Genomic DNA, 19922 nt, shown 5'->3' with positions numbered 1-19922 from the left:
TACAGAAAATAGTTTGAGCTCTCTAGAGTCTGGACTATAGAGGCATCCTTTTATTAGCACAATAGACACGAGACACAGAGGTTACTTTAAAACTTTATTCTCTTCTAAAGGTTGCCCCCTGAAGACGTTTGTAGAACGTCTTGCGCGTTTAGCCGGGAGGGTTGCGCTGAAAGGACACATACTCGTAGTACGCCGACTATCCGTGTAAGATTTTCTGATCAGACGTCAAAATTGCTGAGTACCACCACAGACAACCAATACGGAAACCAAATTGGATTCATGTAGGTACTAAGTACTGTACATAAATCCAATTTAGTTTCCGTTAGAGGGAAAATAAAATCGTACTAGATTTTCTCTCCCTTTAAGAATTAAATTATTATGACTCTTGTGACTTGTCAATCGAAGACATGAAAATTCCTATGTTGATCATACTTAAACAATTACATTAGGTTGTACTTGACATATTTCTGATTTAGGACGACAGCCGAATGATTCTCAGTTATGCCGTTAATAGGTACTTGTATTACATATTGGAGGTTTTTGTCTCATGCGTATATTTTATTAACCAACACAGTATTTAGACTGGTAGTTGGTCTTAGAGGCTACTTTATGTGGTGGCAGCGGCTGGAAGCGGGTCAATAATTGTCGGCGACGTATTCGATGCGGTGGCGGTCGAGGCGCAGCGCGGCGCGGCCCTCGCTGGCGCGCATGTCGCGCGCGCCGAGCCGCGCGTAGAACGCCAGCGCCGGCGCGTTGCTCTCCAGCACGTGCCAGTCCACGCGGTGCACGCCTTCGCGCACGCCCAGCTGGAAAAACCAAACACCGCTAAGTTAGTGCTAAGGTATTCAGTTAATCTTTCACGTGAAGGCCCTACAGGTATCGTATAGTCTTTTCAGTCAGATACGTCATTTTTATTTATGTATCTTCTTCTTGTCGTGTCAACAACAAACCTATACAGTGTCAGCCCAAAACTCCGCTACAAGAGTTATTTATGTATAGACGTCACTAAATATGCAACCCCCAATCTATTTTTGCAACTAGGCTTTTAAAAAGTAGGACTTTTACACGCCCCAGTATTAACCCTACCACTGCTTCGGGATAATAAATGGGACAGTGCTGAAAAGAAGCAGCGAAAGAAACTCAGTCAGTATTTTCAGCCTGTTTCACCGTTTCGCTCTTGACAAGTCTTTTCTTGGGCAGGCATGCGTTGAGCTCGAGGGACACCGAAGTCGGTGAGCGTGGTATAGCGCTGCTCCCAGCCAGGCGCAGCCGCAGGGAAGCAGACACAGTGACGAGTGCGACCCACCCTGCAGATCTCCTTGAAGAGCTTGGCCCCGACGCCGGCGTGGCGGTGCTCGGGCGGCACGTAGATGTCCTCGACGTAGAAGGCGCGGCGCGTCCACGAGGAGTAGGCGCGGTTGCACAGCGCGTAGCCCACCAGCGTGCCCCCCTGCTCCGCCACCAGCAAGAAGTACCACGGGGACGGCGCGTCGAAGCCGTCCTCCAACAAATCTGTATGATGTTCAGGAAACTTAAAGTTGACTCACAATCTCCACTATTTTGTACCACAAACAAACCAATGAAATGAAGTTAATGAAGAACGTTAAATAAGTCAATAGGGTCTTTATTGTGTTCCGTTCGCGATCCGCCTACATGTCGGGTATGCTGGAATAATTATCAATATTCCAGAGCTGGCAGGGACATACCTATTGACAAATATATTAAAGGAAAACCTAAGAAAAGTAGGTCGACCGTGACCTTACCCTTATCGTTGATTTAAGTTAATCTAAAGATAAGCGGCTCACAAGTCTCTACATGGAGCGGGTACTTACGTAAACAGTTGACCTTTAGTTCTTTCTCCTAAGGGTGCTTATTTATTACATGATCCTTTGATGTCAGACATTAGGGAGTGTTTAGACGTACCTTCGACACTAAGCTTGGGTCCGTCGGGAACACCCTCATAAGCGGCCAGTTCCTGAAATATAAATTACTTTAGCTTTTAGGAAATAAGTTGTCTGATGAGCTATTCTTAAATTAAAAAAACGTCAATAATCTGTCAAACTCCATACAAAATACACCGGTTATCGTCATAGTTACGGTTAAAGTTAGATGGTGCAACTCAGCCTTAGACATGTTGCATAGGGTCAGGTTATCACTAAAAACTTCTTCTTTTAAACTATACCCACCTACCACCTCTGCATGGTCTTTACTGTCAAAAAAAAATCCCATATGATTGTCCCTTTTTCAAATAAATGAAAAAATGGAAACATTTTTTGCGACTCACTTAGAAAAGGATGTCAATATCAAAGAAAGTTTTTTACCGAGAAAAACTACTCACAAACTTGATGTTGTTCTTATTTATAAAATATGTATTTTAACAGTCATAAAGAACACAGATTAGTCCTGCATAGTAACTGTAATATTTAGCAAAATTATTTCTAACTAGCTTTCCGCCCGCGGCTTCGCCCGCATGGAATTTTGTCTGTCACAGAAAAACTTTATCGCGCGCGTCCCTGTTTCAAAAACCGGGATAAAAACTATCCTATGTTCTTTCCCGGGACTCAAACTATCTCTATGCCAAATTTCATCAAATCGGTTGCGAGGTTTAAGCGGGAAAGCGTAACAGACAGACAGACAGACAGTCTCTGCAGTCCACCACCACCTTGAGACTGAAAAACCGCAGCTGCTGTTCCTCACAGAGACACAGATCAAATGTCCAGCTGACGCGGCGTACTTGCTCTACCCTGGGTACACATTGGAACATAAATTTCAAGCCCGGGCGGGAGTTTGCGTCTATGCTCGTGACGACATTTGCATTAAACGTCTCAAATGCCTGGAGGTTCCCGGATTCTCTGTGATTTGGGCTTTAGTCGACACGGGCCTGGAGAAATTACTCTATGCCTGTGTTTACCGTTCGCACAGCGGAGACCTTGAGACAACCCGGCTGTTCGACTACCTCAGCCAATCAGCTGATAAGGCACTAGCCCGATACCCTTCTGCGCAGTTAGTCATTTTGGGAGACTTCAATGCACACCACCAGGAATGGCTCTTTCCATACCAGGTGACCGACCATGCCGGGAGAGAGGCACGTAAACTTGCTCTGACATTGGATCTCTCCCAATTGATAGACTGTGCGACCAGGGTCCCGGACGTCGACACTCACACAGCCAATTGCCTTGACCTTCTGCTGACATCTGATCCAGACAGATATTCCATCATGGTTACAGCTCCTCTTGGAACTTCTGACCACTGCCTGGTGAAAACTGTATCGACATACTCCCCATCCGATCGTGGCCCTTGTGGAGTAAGACGAGTATGGCGATACAAGTCAGCAGATTGGGACGAGATGCGTCAGTTTTTCGCATCTTTCCCTTGGAGGCCGGTATGCTTTTCTTCTCGAGACCCAACGAGTTGCGCCGATGCTATAACAGAGGTTATACGTCAGGGTATGGAATTCTTCATTCCTTACTCAGACGTCGCCTCAGGAAGCAAAGCTCGCCCCTGGTTCAATGCTGATTGCCGTCTTGCTGAAGCGTGTAAGCAGTCAGCTTTTCTGGCATGGGCTGATGCTCGAACGCGCGGCTCACCAGAAACTCGCAACCTGAAGAAAGCCTATAACCAAGCCTCCAAGTCTTGCAAAAAAGCGTTACGCAGGGCTCGCTACGACCATATTGGACGCATTGGCACCAAACTTGCTTCATACCCAGCCGGGTCCAAAGCGTTTTGGTCCCTTGCCAAGGCCATCCAATCCAACTTCTGTCGCCCCAGCCTGCCATCACTGCTGAAACCTGATGGCTCACTGGCTCACTCTGCTGAGGAAAAAGCGAACCTTTTTGCCACCCTGTTCGCTGACAACTCGCGTCTTGACGTTGCAGGCAAAATACCACCCTCATTACCACCTGCCTCTATCACCATGCGTGAGGTCCGCATACGGCAGAGAGAGGTTTTAAATGTCTTGCGTTCTCTTGACATAAATAAAGCCAGTGGACCCGACGGAATTCCAGCAATAGTCCTGCGTAACTGTGCGCCGGAGTTGTCTCCTATTCTGACACGCCTGTATCGACTCTCACTTGAGACTGGACTAGTCCCTAGATCATGGAAGCTTGCAAACGTACAGCCCGTACCTAAAAAGGGCAGTCGTGCTGACCCAACAAATTATAGACCCATCTCTGTTACGTCCATACTCTGCAAGATAATGGAACGTGTCCTCAATGGCCGACTCCTGTCATACCTTGAAGAAAATGACCTACTTAGCGACCGTCAGTATGGGTTTCGGTATGGTCGTTCTACAGGCGATCTTCTCGTGTATGCCACACACTTATGGAGCGAGGCCATTGAGAAACACGGAGAAGCCCTTGCCGTTTCACTGGACGTATCAAAGGCGTTTGACAGAGTCTGGCACGGCAGCCTAATAAACAAGCTTCCATCTTTTGGAATCCCTGCTGGCTTATGCAAATGGATCTCCGATTTCCTTGTGGGACGATCAATAAGAGTAGTCCTTGAGGGCTACACTTCTAGTCAGCAACCTATTGACGCTGGCGTCCCTCAGGGATCGGTGCTGTCTGCAACACTGTTTCTACTGCACATCAATGATCTGCTCAAACCCGGTACCTTTGGGTATGCAGATGACACAACAGTGACAGCCAAATATCTTTCCAGCGCAAAAGCCAGCGGGAGTGAGGTCGAGTCTTGTCGTAAGTCCCTTATCGAACGCTTAAATTTGGCCCTTCAGGATGTCTCTGATTGGGGCGATGCCAATCTGGTCCAATTTAACGCGTCCAAAACACAGGCGTGTCTGTTCTCCGCCAAACGAAGTCCATTTCGTCTGGCTCCAACATTCCGAGGTGTGCCTGTTAAAATCACCGAGCGACTCCAACTTCTGGGTATCGAAATGTCCAGCAAGTTGAACTTTGGCGAGTACATCGAATCCATAGCGAAAACTGCTGCCAAAAAACTTGGTATCCTCTCGAGGGCAAGGCAGTACTTCTCCAATAAGCAAAGGCTGCAGTTATATAAAGCACAGATCCGACCTTGCATGGAATACTGCTGCCACCTCTGGGACGGCTCTGCCAAGAAATATTTGGCTGCTTTGGATTCGGTGGAAAGGCGTGCCAGGAGACTAATCGACAGCCCGACCCTTGTTGAAGCGTCGCTCCAGGAACTTGACCACCGCCGTAAAGTTGCTTCTCTAACGGTTTTCTACAGGCTACACTTCGGAGAATGTGCGAAGGAATTATATAACTTAATTCCACCAGCCCCTTTCCATCACCGGGGAACCAGACGCAGGCTAGCGTACCATCCCTACATTGTCGACATTCCACCAGCTCGCACTAAGCGTTTCGACGACTCCTTTATAATGCGAACAGCTAGGGACTGGAATTCGCTGCCTGCTGCTGTATTTCCTGAACACTATAATCCGGGCGTTTTCAAGGCGAGAGTGAATAGGCACTTACAGGGCAGATATGTACCATCCTAGACTGCATCTCACTTAACACCAGGTGCGATTGCGGTCAAATACCTGCCTTGGCTAACATAAAAAAAAAAAAAAAAAAAGACAGACAGACAGAGTTACTTTCGCATTTATAATATTAGTTGGGATAGTTGGGATGGGATAGTTGGGATAATTTTATAATAAAAATTATATTCAGACACGCACAAACACGATACTATATTAACTAAGTAAATTAATATACAGTTCATTGATTTTTATGAAAAATATATTGAATTCTTACAACTCACAAAAACACGTAATAAGAATGGCGACTGGTAAGCTGGCGACTATGACTCACTCTTTGATTAAAATACACAAATAGATCAATCTAGGTATTTGTGTATTTTGTGGTATGATTATTCCTTATCATTATGCATATTATAGCAGAGTACCTATTCTAAGATCGACCTAAAGTTGGTAATAAAAAGAGACAATAATGCCCGTTTTCACCATCAATCCCTAATTTTTAAGTGACATCTATGAAAACAAAATTCCTGTTATGTGTTACCATAGAGGTCACTTAAAAATTAGGGATTGATGGTGAAAACGGGCATAAGACTGCATGCCGACGAAGCAGAAGCTCAGGGTCGTAGTACGTCAAATGTTAAGTGCCATCAAAATGTAAATGTGATAAAACTGCCAACTTGTCGTCCATTTATTATCTTTATTCCGAACGAAAGGGAAATAAAAACCAGTGCCGATGCCAGACAGATTATTAGGTATAATCTCGACTTTGATAAGCCAGATTCATCATGCATGATGATTACTAATTTTATGAAGAAATTAAATGTACCTACTCTACATTTCATTTTTATCTTTACAAATGAATAATTATCACGTAGGTAATGTAGGTACCTATAGGTAACATTGTTTGTTTTAAATGAAGCGTATTGAGTGAGGCAAAAGTTTTACTCCTATTTTGAAAGTCTAAGTAGCCAGTGATTTAACATCAGCGAAGTTGTGCCGTTAGCGCCAAGTTGTGAGTTACGGCGCGCGTGCCCCCGCGGCCGAGTGTCGCCCACCGCACACTACGCGCCCTTTAGGGACCCTCACAGCACTTACAATTACTAACGTACATTCTGTCTGGCTTTAGCTTCAAAATTATTCAAGTAAAAAGTCATGATTATTCAGCTACTAAGGGACTCGACCCCGCGGTTAATGTTTGTTTTAGCACAGGTTTTAGTAAATACGAGTACCTAATGTAAATGTATCCATGTGCACGTAACTCTTTATACTAAAAAAAATCCGAGTCTGCGTTTGTCCTCGATTAAAGCTGATGGTATGATCATGAGGTCTATTCAGGCATAAGAAAATAATTTTACACCATTATTGTTATTACGAGCCAGTTACGTCCCAGTCCCAGCTCCCACTGCAGGGCAATAAATAGGCCATTTTCCTTTCTTTCTCTCCATACATACTACACTTCTTACACATTTAACCTACGTAGTGTAGTGTTTAAGTGACTTAAGTTCAGACCTAATGTAAACTGAGGATGAGGCTGAGAACATATACTGTACGAGTCAACTCGCACATTTTAATAAGTTTTTTTTTTGTTAACTAAGAACTGGCATCTTTAAACAAACTTCTTTGACTCTACTCGTACATGTTGTTTGTCTCTGACGTCGCGTCATCTTTAATCGACATAGTAATGTATGAATAGATATAGGTACTCGTAGTTGAGTGTGCACCTAACTTTGTTGCAACTTGCAAGTCCATGTTGCATGTGTGAGTGAGTGCAAGCTCCGCTAAGTTTATGATGGCAGTAAACTTTAGTAATTAAGACTTAGAAGAAAGGGGTTATTAATTCGGTAGGTGACTATATTTATGAGAAAAGTGTGAATAGCATTGCTGTTTATGATCAATCAATGTGCGAGAATTTGTATTGGCGTCACGCCAACCTGGCCTACTCAGACGCACAACTCTACAAAATATTAAATACCTACCTAACTAGCAATGAGATCATATTTAAAACTTTTACTTATTTAAAATACAAGTTTTGATGTACCTGTAGTTGCTACAGAATATGTTCCACCACCGCAAAAAAAATCTCTCCTATATGGTGTGGCGTGGCTCAGCTCGGGAGCTTACTATGCGGGCCAGTCTTACTGTCAGTGTCACTTATGAATCCGACTAAGGGATCTATGCATCTTAAAAAAAAATTAAGTAAAAAGGACATTAAAATCCGGCCTTTTGAAGCATAAATGAATAAAAAAACACTTATCTCAGATAAGTATTACAGTTATCTAAAATTAAAGTGTTTTTAGGGTTCCGTACCTCATAAGGAAAAAACGGAACCCTTATAGGATCACTTTGTTGTCCGTCCGTCCGTCTGTCAAGACCCTTTATCTCAAGAACGCGTGAACGTATCAAGCTGAAATTCACATGAAATACTCAGGTCTATTGTCCCTTTAAGCTGTGAAAATATCAAACTTCTAAGCCAAGCCAATCAAAAGATACAGCCGATTATGTCGATATTTTCAACAAATTTTCGACACTCGCAAAGGAATCAAAACCTACAGGATACTTCCCGTAAACTCAGAATCTTGAAATTTGGCATAAAGCATTGTCATATAATGCAAATATAGGAAAAATTGCGAAAATTACATTTTTTTAGTTATATAATATAATAAAAATATTTTAATAAAATGAAACTTACTACCTTATTTCTCACGAACGAATAAAGGTATCAAATTGAAATTTATACCAAATACCTAGATCTATTGTCCCTTTAAGAAGTAAAAAAATCAAACTTCTAAGTTAACGCGATCAAAAGATACAGCAGTTTATACCGACACCTTAGACGAATTTCCGTCACACGCTAGGGAATCAAAACCTACAAGGTACTTCCTGTGAACTCAGAATCTTGAAATTCGGCACGAAGCAACGTTATATAGTACAGATAAAGGAAAAATTGCGAAAATGTTAAATTTGAAGTTATATAAAATTTAAAATATTATTTTTGCTTACATGACATAAAATATTTTTTTAATAATTATAAACTTACTACCTACCCTTTTTCACATGAACGCGTAGAGATATTAAAGTTGAAATTCATATCAAACACTTCTTAAATCTAATTGCCTCTAAACTGTGAGAAATTCTAAATCAACGCAAAAATTCAAAACGCTGAGGTAGGTACCTACCTATAATGCAAATATAGGAAAAATAAATAAATAAAGAATAATCATACCGCATATTTTGAAATTCGCCACTACTCGCAACGGAATCAAGTAAGTAATTTGATTTAATACGTCATAAATTGTAAACCGCTACGTTTGTACGGCGGAACCCTCGGTGTGCGAGCCCGACTCGCACTTGGCCGGTTTTTTTTAAATATTATAATAATATGATATGATAAATTAAACTGTTTCATTCCTTTTATACAATTGCCATTGTGTAGGAGTATGGAGAATTTCCCCAGTTAATTTTCACATAAAAATATTTTTGCGACATTTTAAAGAACCATAAATCTATTTTTTATGAAATTTCAAACCCGTCTCTTTTTTTTGTCGGGATTTAAAACTCGGCACAATTTCATACTTTAAACCCTATTATTTTACGAGTATAAATGCGAAAGTTTGTATGAAGAATTATTAAAACTAATGTAGAGCAAATCTTCGTTCAGTTTGAAAATCGCGCCAAAGCGAATTTTTCGAATACACACATGAATCATTCGGTGCACGTGCGGGACGTCCTCCCTGCGCGCCGCGCGCACCGTCACCGCGCCCTCCGCGCCCGCCGCGCCCGCGCCCGCTGTCGACGACATGCTGCACTCTTGGATCACCAATGTATCACTGTCTAAACCTTGTCAAAACGACTGACTCGAGTCAGAAACGCGTTTACAAACCGAGTACAACAAAGCGAATGACCTAGAGCACGGTGAGGCCGGCGCACGCGTCTCTCTCTACCTGTCATAATAATACATCGGTAGTTTAATTTAATGATACCATATCACAACAGATGGCGCTATCACAATAATTTAATGAAGGCTGATTGATTTAAGTAATTTTAATCTCTTTTAATAACCAGCAGAGATATTCTTATAATTATGTATACTAGCATTTACTATCTATGCTGGTTATTAAAAGATAAAAGATACATCAACGCTACCTGGAGTATTACTGAAGTAGCACGTACCATTGTAGTCGTCTAGCTACAGCGAACTCCAGAGAGTTTGGTCGCGCAATGGCTGGCAGCGACTAGACGGTGCGTCATTGTAAATAAAGATGGCGCCACTAGTTCTGAAAAGGATGTAGAGTCGCTCCGTCTAAAGGTAGAGAGATATAATATGTAATACTTGCTAGATTCAAGGTCTATTAAATATCATTATCTAAAATCATTGTTTATGTAAACAGGTTTCTATAAAACTAAATCACATCCCCGGACACCCTCTAACTAAACTAGGACAAATCTGGGGAAACCCGGACGGTTATGGCAACCAACGAATAGTGTTGAACCTACTACCTATAGGTAAATGACTACTGTAGAAGTATCTCACATGAAATCCAAGATCAAATATCTGTGGAGATTTTTTCAGTAACATAAAACTACATTATCTGGCCGTCCCCATCGTGGGTATGCGCAAAGCATTTACCGACGTAAAAAAATATTGAATTAATAGGTATGGTCCTCTATCACCTGGCTTCGGCTTGACACCCAACAGGAAACATCCTGTATATAAAAGCGAAAGGTCACTGACCGACACACTCATCATGAAATCTCAGACTACAATTCAATTCCTAAAGGAATAAAACGGAGTCCACGCGTACGAAGTCGCGGGCGGCCGCTAGTTCATTATACAGTGTTGGTGGTGGTGGAAGGTTAGACAAACTTCATGGGTGTGTGTATTGGTAAGGTCATTTTAAGAATACAAGTTCGGTAATTTGAACCTAAGTGAGCTACTTTTTTTTAATAAAATTGATATTTTTGTTTTTATTCAATTTTTTCCATTTGATCTGAAAACTGATTCATTTTTTTTTCGGAAAGTTTGTCTAACTTTCTACCAAACATCATGTATAATATAAAAATACCGATAGTTTCTTAGCGATGCGATATCGATTTGTTGAAGTACTCATTCAACTACCACTTCAGCGGCACACACGTGACCGCGGGTGCGCGCGCACACGATCGCGGCGCATCGACGCATACACTCACGTAAGGCGCGGCGGGAAACAGTGCCCGCGCCGCGACATTGTGAGCTACGTGGTTATTGCTGCGAATAACAACATTCTAATGAGTATTTTTGCAATCGATCGTTTCCGTGTACAGATGTTTTTGATACCAGTGTTTTTTTGTCCTGGATTTGATTACATTTCTTTAGTTCCTCAGTTAAATATAAGATAATAATAACATTTACGATGGTTATCAGTAAAAACATTCGCGATTTCCCCAAATCCTAACTAAACAATTATCTGATTCTGCGACACCTTATGATGGGTATTTTTTTCAGCTCATTGTTCGCTCCTGAAAGCCTGACATCTCGCCAGAAGTGGAACTGCAGGGTTGAATTTACATGTCTTGTTACTTATTACTTGGCTTGTGTTCAAGTAGTATCTTCCTGCACATGTATATTGGCCTCTTGCGACGACAGTGTGACATCTTCTACTTTAATCTAATGGGAGATGTCATGATGGCTTGGATAGCTAATTACGAGCTGCCAAAGTTTAACAAAAGTACAAACCACGATAAAAAAATCAACTTAGAATTCGATTTAAAAAAATTAAAGGTGGTAATGGATTGCCAATGATTTTAAAAACATCTCTAACTTCTCTTCTTTTCAATGATATATCACATGTAGTACCTCTGGTCAGTTTTCATTACATAAGTCATTATTTTGTAAAGTTATTCAACACACCTAACCTATACAGTGTGTCCGGTCACCCTTGTTCGACCCGTTAGGGCGCAGTAATATGATCAATAAAGGACATCATCCACGTTTCATATATTTTTGGTCCAAAATCAAAAGTGCCGGCCAACAAAAAAAAGTGCTGTATGCTGACAGAATACGTCTGCCTTAGCATTTGTTACTATGGCACCAAAGCTGTAGCACCACTGTGCGTCGAGTATTTGAGATCTAAAAATCATCGACGATTCATACATTTTTTGTTCAAAACCTAAAGTGCCAGCCAACAAAAAAAAAGTGCTGTATGTTGACAGAATACGTCTGCCTTAGCATTTGTTACTATGGCACCAAAGCTGTAGCACCACTGTGCGTCGAGTATTTGAGATCTAAAAATCATCGACTATTCATACATTTTTTGTTCAAAATCAAAAGTGCCGGCCAACAAAAAAAAGTGCTGTATGCTGACAGAATACGTCTGCCTTAGCATTTGTTATTATGGCACCAAAGTTGTAGCACCACTGTGCGTCGAGTATTTGAGATCTAAAAATCATCGACGATTCATACATTTTTTGTTCAAAATCAAAAGTGTCGGCCAATAAAAAAAAAGGTGCTGTATGCTGACAGAATACGTCTGCCTTAGCATTTGTTACTATGGCACCAAAGCTGTAGGACCACTGTGCGTCGAGTATTTGAGATCTAAAAGTCATCGACGATTCATACATTTTTTGTACAAAATCAAAAGTGTCGGCCAATAACAAAAAAAGTGCTGTATTCTGACAGAATACGTCCGCCTTAGCATTTGTTACTATGTCACCAAAGCTGTAGCACCACTGTGCGTCGTAGTATTTGAGATCAAAGTCATCCACTTTTCATATATTTTTGGTGCAAAATCAATAAGTGCAGGCCAAAAAAAAATGTGCTGTATTCTGAGAGAACACACACGGCAACTTCGCTCTCGGTACTAAAGAAATAAACCGACAGTGACCGACACACGCGGGTGGAGCGCGAGACCAGCGGTGAAGGGTTGAGGGAAGGGTGTGTGGTCGGTCTCCGGTTCAACCCAAGTCAGTCGGCCACTAAACTCCTCGTCCTGTCATGTAACAGTGTTGAAGCCGAGACCATTAAGGTGTGTTGCCTGTTAGGGCACTGGCTGGCCACACGGCCTTCAAGTGCGCCGCTGGCATTGACCGCAATGGACTCTGTTTCCGCTGCAGTGAAGAGGGCCATAAGGCCAAAGTGTGCTTGGTCCAAGTTCTCCGCTGCTTATTATGTGAAGCAGCTGGCAAGGCCGTGGAGCACATGATTGGGGCAAAAGATTGCCTTCAGCCACAAAAGCCGATGCTGGTGCAGTGAGCCGACACGACGGCGAGCCTCACTGATGTGGACGCGGGGGCATCTGCCTCCTAACACTGTGGCCCGAAGTGCGTGCGGAGCTCGCCCATTTCGGAGGGAGTTGCCCTGTTGAGGGCGACCATGTAAGTGAGGCTACGGCCAAAGCGTGGCGTGGGGGTACGCACGTAAAAAAGGGTTGTTGTGGTGATGTCTCAGAAAGAGGCCGCCGAGCCAGAGCGTGAGGATGATCCAGATGCGCCCTCGCTCCGGCGACGGCGGAGGGGTCAAAGGAGGCGACAATATGATCGCCTCCAGTTTTCTCTCCTCGGTGATGGCCAGCGGGCCGGTGGCGCCCCCACCTGCATTGCACAGGTCACCACCACTGTCGGACGAGAACAGCTGTGTGCTCCTAGCTGCTCCTGTCGCCCCCCGTCCTGAGGGTTTGTAGGGCCGGGAGGGGCTGTGGTAGAGAAGGCTTTGTCCGGAACCCCACAGTTTCCTGCCACTTAAGGCGAGCGACGGAGTACCGGGGTCTTTTTAGTGGGTATGCCTCGTTCTTCTGACCCTGTCCCCGCAGGGTAGGTATGCGATTCAACGCATTTTTACCCGTAAAAAAGGGGTGTTGTGGTGCGGTGCGGCGGTGTGCCCATTGTTTAGCGGTAGAGTAAGGCTATTGGTTTAATTCCTAGAAGTGATAAGCCGCGTCTAGTTTTAACATTCCTTTTTATTGTTTGTAGGTACCCATGGTGCATTTTTTTGTTTATGCAGTGTATGTGAACGACAATAAGTACATCGTGTTAACCAAAATATATTAAAAACGCCATGTTTCGGCACGATACTTCATTTGTTTTAGTAAATAGTTCAATCGTAAATGTTAAAAAGACAGACTTTTAGAACTCAAATACTACGATGCACAGTGGTGCTACAGCTTTGGTGCCATAGTAACAAATGCTAAGGCGGACGTGTTCTATCAGAATACAGCATTTTTATTTTTTGGCCGGCACTTTTGATTTTGGACCAAAATGGATGATGTCCTTTTATCGACAAATCCACTGGAATAAAACATTTTATCCCTACTATTAAAAAATTACAGCTATTTAATTTTTTTTACTTTCTGAGTCCGGGTGGATTAATTTATTTTGCAAAATCTACCGATGTACAGGACCTATAAGTATAAAATCGACATCAAGTTTACCAAAAGCTCCCATTTAGATCTCTTAAAACCACTTGAAACGTAAAAAACCTAAAAACTGATATTAATACCTTAGCTTTAAAGCAACTAATCTAGGAGTTGTGATTAATTGAACATGACTCTATCAAACGCGAATTCATCCCGATAATAGGTGGCCCTACTACTACGCCTAGGCTAATCGACTTTGTTAGTAGCTAGTCGAATTGGAGGGGGTTTGCTGCGAAAATAGGCTACGTAAGCCATCTTCGGGCACACCAGCGCCGCCAAGACAACTAGGAGTCGGAGTGGTCGCCATGGCCGAAATCAGTCCAATGGATCATCATCAGAACTTGGCACTCATTTAGATCTCCATTCTTTGTGCGGCGAAGCCCACAGCCAAGCATAATGTTTGTATTGAACTTGGCTCTCCTTTTTTACATTTATGTCTTTGGTTGGATATAACTATACTTAATAGGTTATAACACAGATTTTTCCAGAGATAACACTTATAGTTTTCCACGACAAATTATTTCCATAACAGGAACACATAATAATCAGGTAGTACCAAAAGTAAGCATCGATATAATCTACTATATAAAAATAAGTCGGGTTTTCCTCCCTGACGCTATAACTCCAGAACGCACGAACCGATTTCCACGGTTTTGCATTCGTTGGAAAGGTCTCGGGCTACGTGAGGTTTATAGCAAAGAAAATTCGGGAAAAGGGGGTAAAACAGGATCCACGCGTACGAAGTCGCGGGCGGCCGCTAGTTATTACTAATTAATTAATTAAAATAATGATTAATGACTTAAAAGTACCTAGTAAGAAAAAAGTATTGTTACATTTAAGTTCAACACACTTATACAGTAAATGTGTCGCAGCAACTTACACAAGACGGCAAAGGTTATTGGTGTACTTGTACGAGTAGAAAACCACTGATTTTCAGCTACAGCCTGAAGACGACAAAGCGCGTTTAACGTGACGGTGCGGTAGCGTAGTGTCCTTTCCCTGCAAACCTTGCATTTTACATCGGGTCCAAGGGTTCACACTTCACCGGGTAGATGGTTTAGGCACCGAGTGTCGTGGAGGTGCTGGCGGGTGCCGGCGGGTCCGGGTCAGGCGCGGCGCGGTGTTGCGTCAGCGCGGGGTGGGGGGCGGCAGGCGGTGCGCGCGCGCCGCCGCAGTGATGCTGCCGGACCCCCGCGCACGGCCGCACTGATCGCGCCGCGCCCGCGCCTGAGCTGCGCCGCGAACACACCATGGAGGTCACCATGGCTACCCCAAAGAGTGAATACCACTTCGGTGAGTCCATGTTTTGTTGTTACTTTATTAGGTTATGTTTGATACTCACGATTACATTTAACTTTTTTATTACCTAATATCACTTAAATATATTGCCGCTATAAATGAACACCTATGAGACTTGTTAATTTTCCTAAAATGTATTACTTTACTTTTACTACTAATTTGTAACGAATACAATCTAACGACTGTTCCTAATTGAACAACAAAATGTACCAAGAGATTGATGTACCTATTTACTTAATTTATCTAATAAGTACAAATAAATTATGTAATCAATCCTCCCTGTTATCGACCAAAACATACTTAAAAGTATTGTTAAACTTATGAACTACAATTTTAACAAACCTATTTTGGTTGTTTGAAACACTATTACTGATAATAATAATTTAATCTAGATTACTCAAGTATCTTATATTTGGTGTAAATTAATTAAAAATTGTTACTTATCTAATATCTAGGCATGCCATACCAAAAATCACTTCTAATTAAAAAAAAACTTAATCAATCAAGCAAAGTATTTGAATTATGTACTAGCTGGTTCATACACTACGTGCTATTCGCGCTATAAACAAACTAATATTTTCATTTTAATCTCGGCTGGACACGTGGTGGCGGGGAAGATATCAGCTCATTAGAAGCATGCATCAACCATTCATCGGCTCAGTGTATAGTATCTATGTTAACTGTGACTGCTTTTGAAAACCTATATCAGCAATATGGAATCATTGTGTTTTAGAACTGTTTTAATAAAAGCATGAAGCATTATCATTCCGAAAAGGTGTGTAAACTGTGTGATTTGAAAAACATTGTAAAAACTGGTAAAAACCTAACCATATGTTACGAATTAAAAAAGATATTTTTTGTTTTTTTAATTCCTTGGACATTTTACACTGCGCCTCTATTCCCAAACTAAGCAAAGCTTGTACTATGGGTACTAGACAACGGATATAAACATACTTTAATACTTTTTTTTTGTAAATATACAGGGTGGAAACGTTAAGTGATCTCACTCGATTATTTCTAAACTATACAAGATATCGAAAAACTGATTAGTGATTACTGATTCTAAAAGTGCTTCACAAGCGCTTTCAAACGGTACTCGAATACGGTAAATAATCGAATGAGATCACTTATCGTTTCCGCCCTGCATACATATAAAACACCCAGCCCCGTCACAGAAATTAAAAGGAAGGGAATCGAACCCGGGACCTCTCGGCATAGTAGTCCGTTCTGAACCACTACACCAAATGGCCGACTTTTAAAACCTACTAAACGAAAATGTTATGTCAAACATTACTATATTATACAGTGTGTTTGGGATAGGGCTAGCGATAATTTAAGGCGATGTTTTGTTGTCAATTTTATCGACAAAAATGCCCCAATGTGTGGGCCCACCCCCCTCTTGGAATGGGGGGGGGGGGGGGCTTAATTTTTAAAATTATTTTTTTATGTGACTACATAAAAATTGTTTATATTTCTTATGTGGCCGTCTTACAGATAAATAAAAAATTGCATTTGTAAGCCAATAACATGTGTCATAAAAAACACAAAAGAAAAGTAATGACCAAAAACTTAAAAAAAAAATAATGAATTTAAATTTTTGTCAAAAAGTTTAGTTTTGACGGGCACATAAGAAAAAAATAATGTTTTTTGTAGTCACATAAAAAATAAATTTAACCTTTAACTGGTGACCTGCCCGTCTCTCAGACACCGCGTTTCGTTTTTTTTATTTATCTCCCCGCCTTTTTGTCGCTTCTCCCCGTGCGTTTTGGTACCTTCCGCGTTTGCCATACACTTTCGCTCAGTAGGGGGCGCACCAGCTCAGGGTCTCCTGTGTTGCCTGTGTGGAGCTTTCGCCGTCTCACAGACGTCAGGTCAGTGCTAATGTGTATTTTACCTATACGTCTGTTGTTCGTCACCTCACAGTTAGTTTACACAGCTTCATAGTGTTTGAGGAACGTCACAGCGGTGGTAATGTATTGTTATTATCTTTTATAGAATGTCTCACGATAAATAAACGAGGTCTGCCAAAAGAAGAAGGGTTCTTAGTCAGCGAGGTATAATACAGGAGCTTCTAACAGAGAGCGACGACGAGTGTAGTAGTTTTGACGACGATATAGGCGATCCTGACTTCGTTTTAGAAAGTCTGCATGTTACCAAAGCTGAGCAATCTGGAGATGAAATCAACACCTCCACCATTGAATAACAGTGTCCTGACGAAATAGGAGGGGTTGATGGATGAGGTGGAACAAATTGTTTCAACTATTCAACATCCTTACTGGCCTATGTATAATCATATTCTATAACTTAGCTCAGTCGATATTTTTCAGGAATAAATTCTTACGTCTTAAACAGTGATTGCGACAATACTAACAAGGTAACTAGGGGCAGCTTCTTATTATCATTGGATAGCTCTTTAGTTATACCTCAATTGAAACTCGTGCCTTATAACGACTACCCCGCGAGCTGCGTTCAGTTGGTGTTGATGAATTACCACCTAGACCGACTTCTGCCTCGTCCCAAAACCATTCTGGGGTTAAAAGAACATGTGCCATTTGTCTTAGCCATGTAATAAAATGTACTAGGTTCACTAGAACTTATTATGATAAACCTATGTGCCTAAATTGCTGCAAGCAAAATTGTGATGTCTGTAGACGTGAACGTTTCTAGTAAGTGATGTTTGATGATTGTAGTTTTTTTAATTTCTTATCTTAGGATAGCTTTACCTGCTGAGTTTTGTTGATTAGTATCTAAACTATCTAAAAATGATGATTAGGAAGGTCCCAAAGTGTATTTCTGGGGGCTAGTATGCCCATTTTAGGTGACTAGCTTTTTTTTAATGAAAAGTACCTTGCTCAAATAAAGACTGATTTTGTACCAAAAACTAATGTTTTTTTAAACCATTTTTTTATATTATTTGGACAACTATATAAGTTACGAAATTCTTGGCCTCAAATTTATTTTACGTTAGCCAATTTTTTTGTACATTAGTTTTTCTTTGACGTCTCTTAAACGTCACCTCACCAAATACGCACTGTTCACTTCAGGTCACCAGTTAAAGGTTAAAAAAATTACATTCCAATAGGAGAGGGGTAGGCCTACAAATGGGGGCATTTTTGTCATTAAAATTGTATTTTATTTTTATTTATTCAGAAAACAAACAGCTTACAAATACTGAAATACATAAATTGCATAGATACAGGCTGAAAACATTGAATTTTCGGATAGATCCAGTTAATTCTGTAACCTATTACTGATACCGTTTGAAAAAGCTCGTGGTCGTGAAGCACTTTCAGGATCAGTAACCAGTTTTTGGATATCTTGTATAGTTTTTGATATTATGTGGTTTTACTAAAGCATGGAAGCTGGAAACATTGAATTTTCGGATAGATCCAGTTTATTTTGTAACCTATTAATTAGTACCATTGGATAGAGCTCGTGTAGGACTTTCAGGATCAGTAACCAGTTTTTGGATATCTATCTATGAAATAATCGAGTGAGATCACATATCGTTTCCACCCTGTATTATGCATAATATTTTAACTATTCACCATTATTGTCAACAGATCAAGGTCATAAATGCAACTGAAATCAGTATATCATTGGATAAATAGTTAAATAATAGGTACGTTAATTGGTTCATTTCAATATTGGTCATCGAACAGAATACTTATAGGTATCTGATTTAAGTTACTTTTATACTGTAGAGTTCTAATCATAACTGCTTAAAAAAGAATGCTCAAAAAACCCAAAGTAAATATTTCACTATAAAATTCGATGGTGTACTATGTACCTATTTGATTTTACAAGGAGTTCGAATATGATTCGTTGATTTGGATTTAACATAATATTATGAAAATAAGTTATCTACTAATGCTACTTATCTTAGGCCAGTAAAACTGGGCGCGACACGATTCTTCTTTTTTTTTACATCCCGGTCTTATTTTCGATAATCTACATCGTGTACACATTTTGAAATATAAATAAAATTCAATTCCTACTGTAACTTTTTGGTCACGAAAGAGTAAACAGAATGATTAAAATATATTTATTATGATCTTAATAAACCTAATTGACGTCATCATAAATCTTATACAACGATATACCTAAGAAATCGCCCCCAGGAAAAACCAAATAGTAATTTTACATATTTAGCCCATATAATATAGGTATACACTGTCCCAAAATTCAGCGATAAGCCGGCGCCGTAGGGTGGACATGGTCATGTCATGACTCATGACACAAAATAAGTAATAGTTCATGACTACTTTAGGAAACATAAGAAAAAACAATGAAGATATTTTTAACTAACTAAGTAAGTTTTCGAGCACCTTAGGAAAAGAAAGAAAAAAAATTGAGATAGATTTTTTTCTTATTTTTCCTAAAGAAGTTATGATATTATGATACTATGTCCACTATTGTCCACCCTACGCGACAGTGCCGAGACGGTGTACTTATAAGTATTAAATTTCTTTATTTGTATAGACTTCAAATGGTACCAAAATCTACAAATTCTAAGGAAAAAGTAAAGAAAAATATATAGAAAAGTATGTACTTGTAAAAACCTTACAGTTTTGCCCTTGAGTGCTAAGTACCAGAGCAGTGTAACTATACAATGGTATAGTAAAAAATAATAAGAATGTATAGACATACTTTTTTATAAGCATACTCGTAGATGCTTTAATTTTAAAAACATCTTGCAAAGACAATGTTACAATAACTATTGATAAATCTTATGTCGAAGAGAAGAAGTTATTAAATTATTTTCACCGTCCGTTATC

General features: G+C 40.7%; 2 protein-coding genes across 2 annotated transcripts in view; one reads left to right on the top strand and one right to left on the bottom strand.

Moving 5' to 3' along the window:
* LOC135085640 (thialysine N-epsilon-acetyltransferase-like) lies at window positions 1-9397 on the bottom strand. The gene is made up of 4 exons (XM_063980414.1): window positions 9156-9397; window positions 1924-1975; window positions 1307-1512; window positions 1-806 (listed from the first exon to the last, which is right to left on the bottom strand). The coding sequence occupies exons 1-4, from the start codon at window positions 9255-9257 to the stop codon at window positions 636-638; spliced, it is 531 nt and encodes a 176-aa protein (XP_063836484.1). The 5' UTR covers window positions 9258-9397; the 3' UTR covers window positions 1-635.
* A 5636-nt stretch (window positions 9398-15033) lies between these two features.
* The window catches only part of LOC135085590 (transcription factor BCFI-like), a 49448-nt gene continuing 44559 nt past the window's right edge, over window positions 15034-19922 (top strand). Inside the window, exon 1 of the mRNA XM_063980380.1 lies at window positions 15034-15138. Within this exon, the coding sequence (XP_063836450.1) occupies window positions 15096-15138 (43 nt within the window). The 5' untranslated portion in view covers window positions 15034-15095. The remainder of the gene's footprint in view (window positions 15139-19922) is intronic.

The sequence above is a fragment of the Ostrinia nubilalis genome, chromosome 2, assembly GCF_963855985.1.
Source record: "Ostrinia nubilalis chromosome 2, ilOstNubi1.1, whole genome shotgun sequence".
Classification (NCBI taxonomy): domain Eukaryota; kingdom Metazoa; phylum Arthropoda; class Insecta; order Lepidoptera; family Crambidae; genus Ostrinia; species Ostrinia nubilalis.
The sequence above is the reverse complement of the archived record's forward strand: the minus strand, read 5'-3'. Positions and strand labels throughout refer to the sequence as shown.

What these genes read in the sequence shown, in the direction of transcription:
- LOC135085640 (XM_063980414.1), bottom strand. Translation starts at nt 9,257, where the DNA reads ATGTCGTCGACAGCGGGCGCGGGCGCGGCGGGCGCGGAGGGCGCGGTG. An exon ending in ACGTGCACCGAATGATTCAT is followed by an intron (nt 1,976 to 9,155) that starts GTGTGTATTCGA and finishes TTTATATTTCAG; the next exon opens with GAACTGGCCGCTTATGAGGG. An exon ending in ACCCAAGCTTAGTGTCGAAG is followed by an intron (nt 1,513 to 1,923) that starts GTACGTCTAAAC and finishes AACATCATACAG; the next exon opens with ATTTGTTGGAGGACGGCTTC.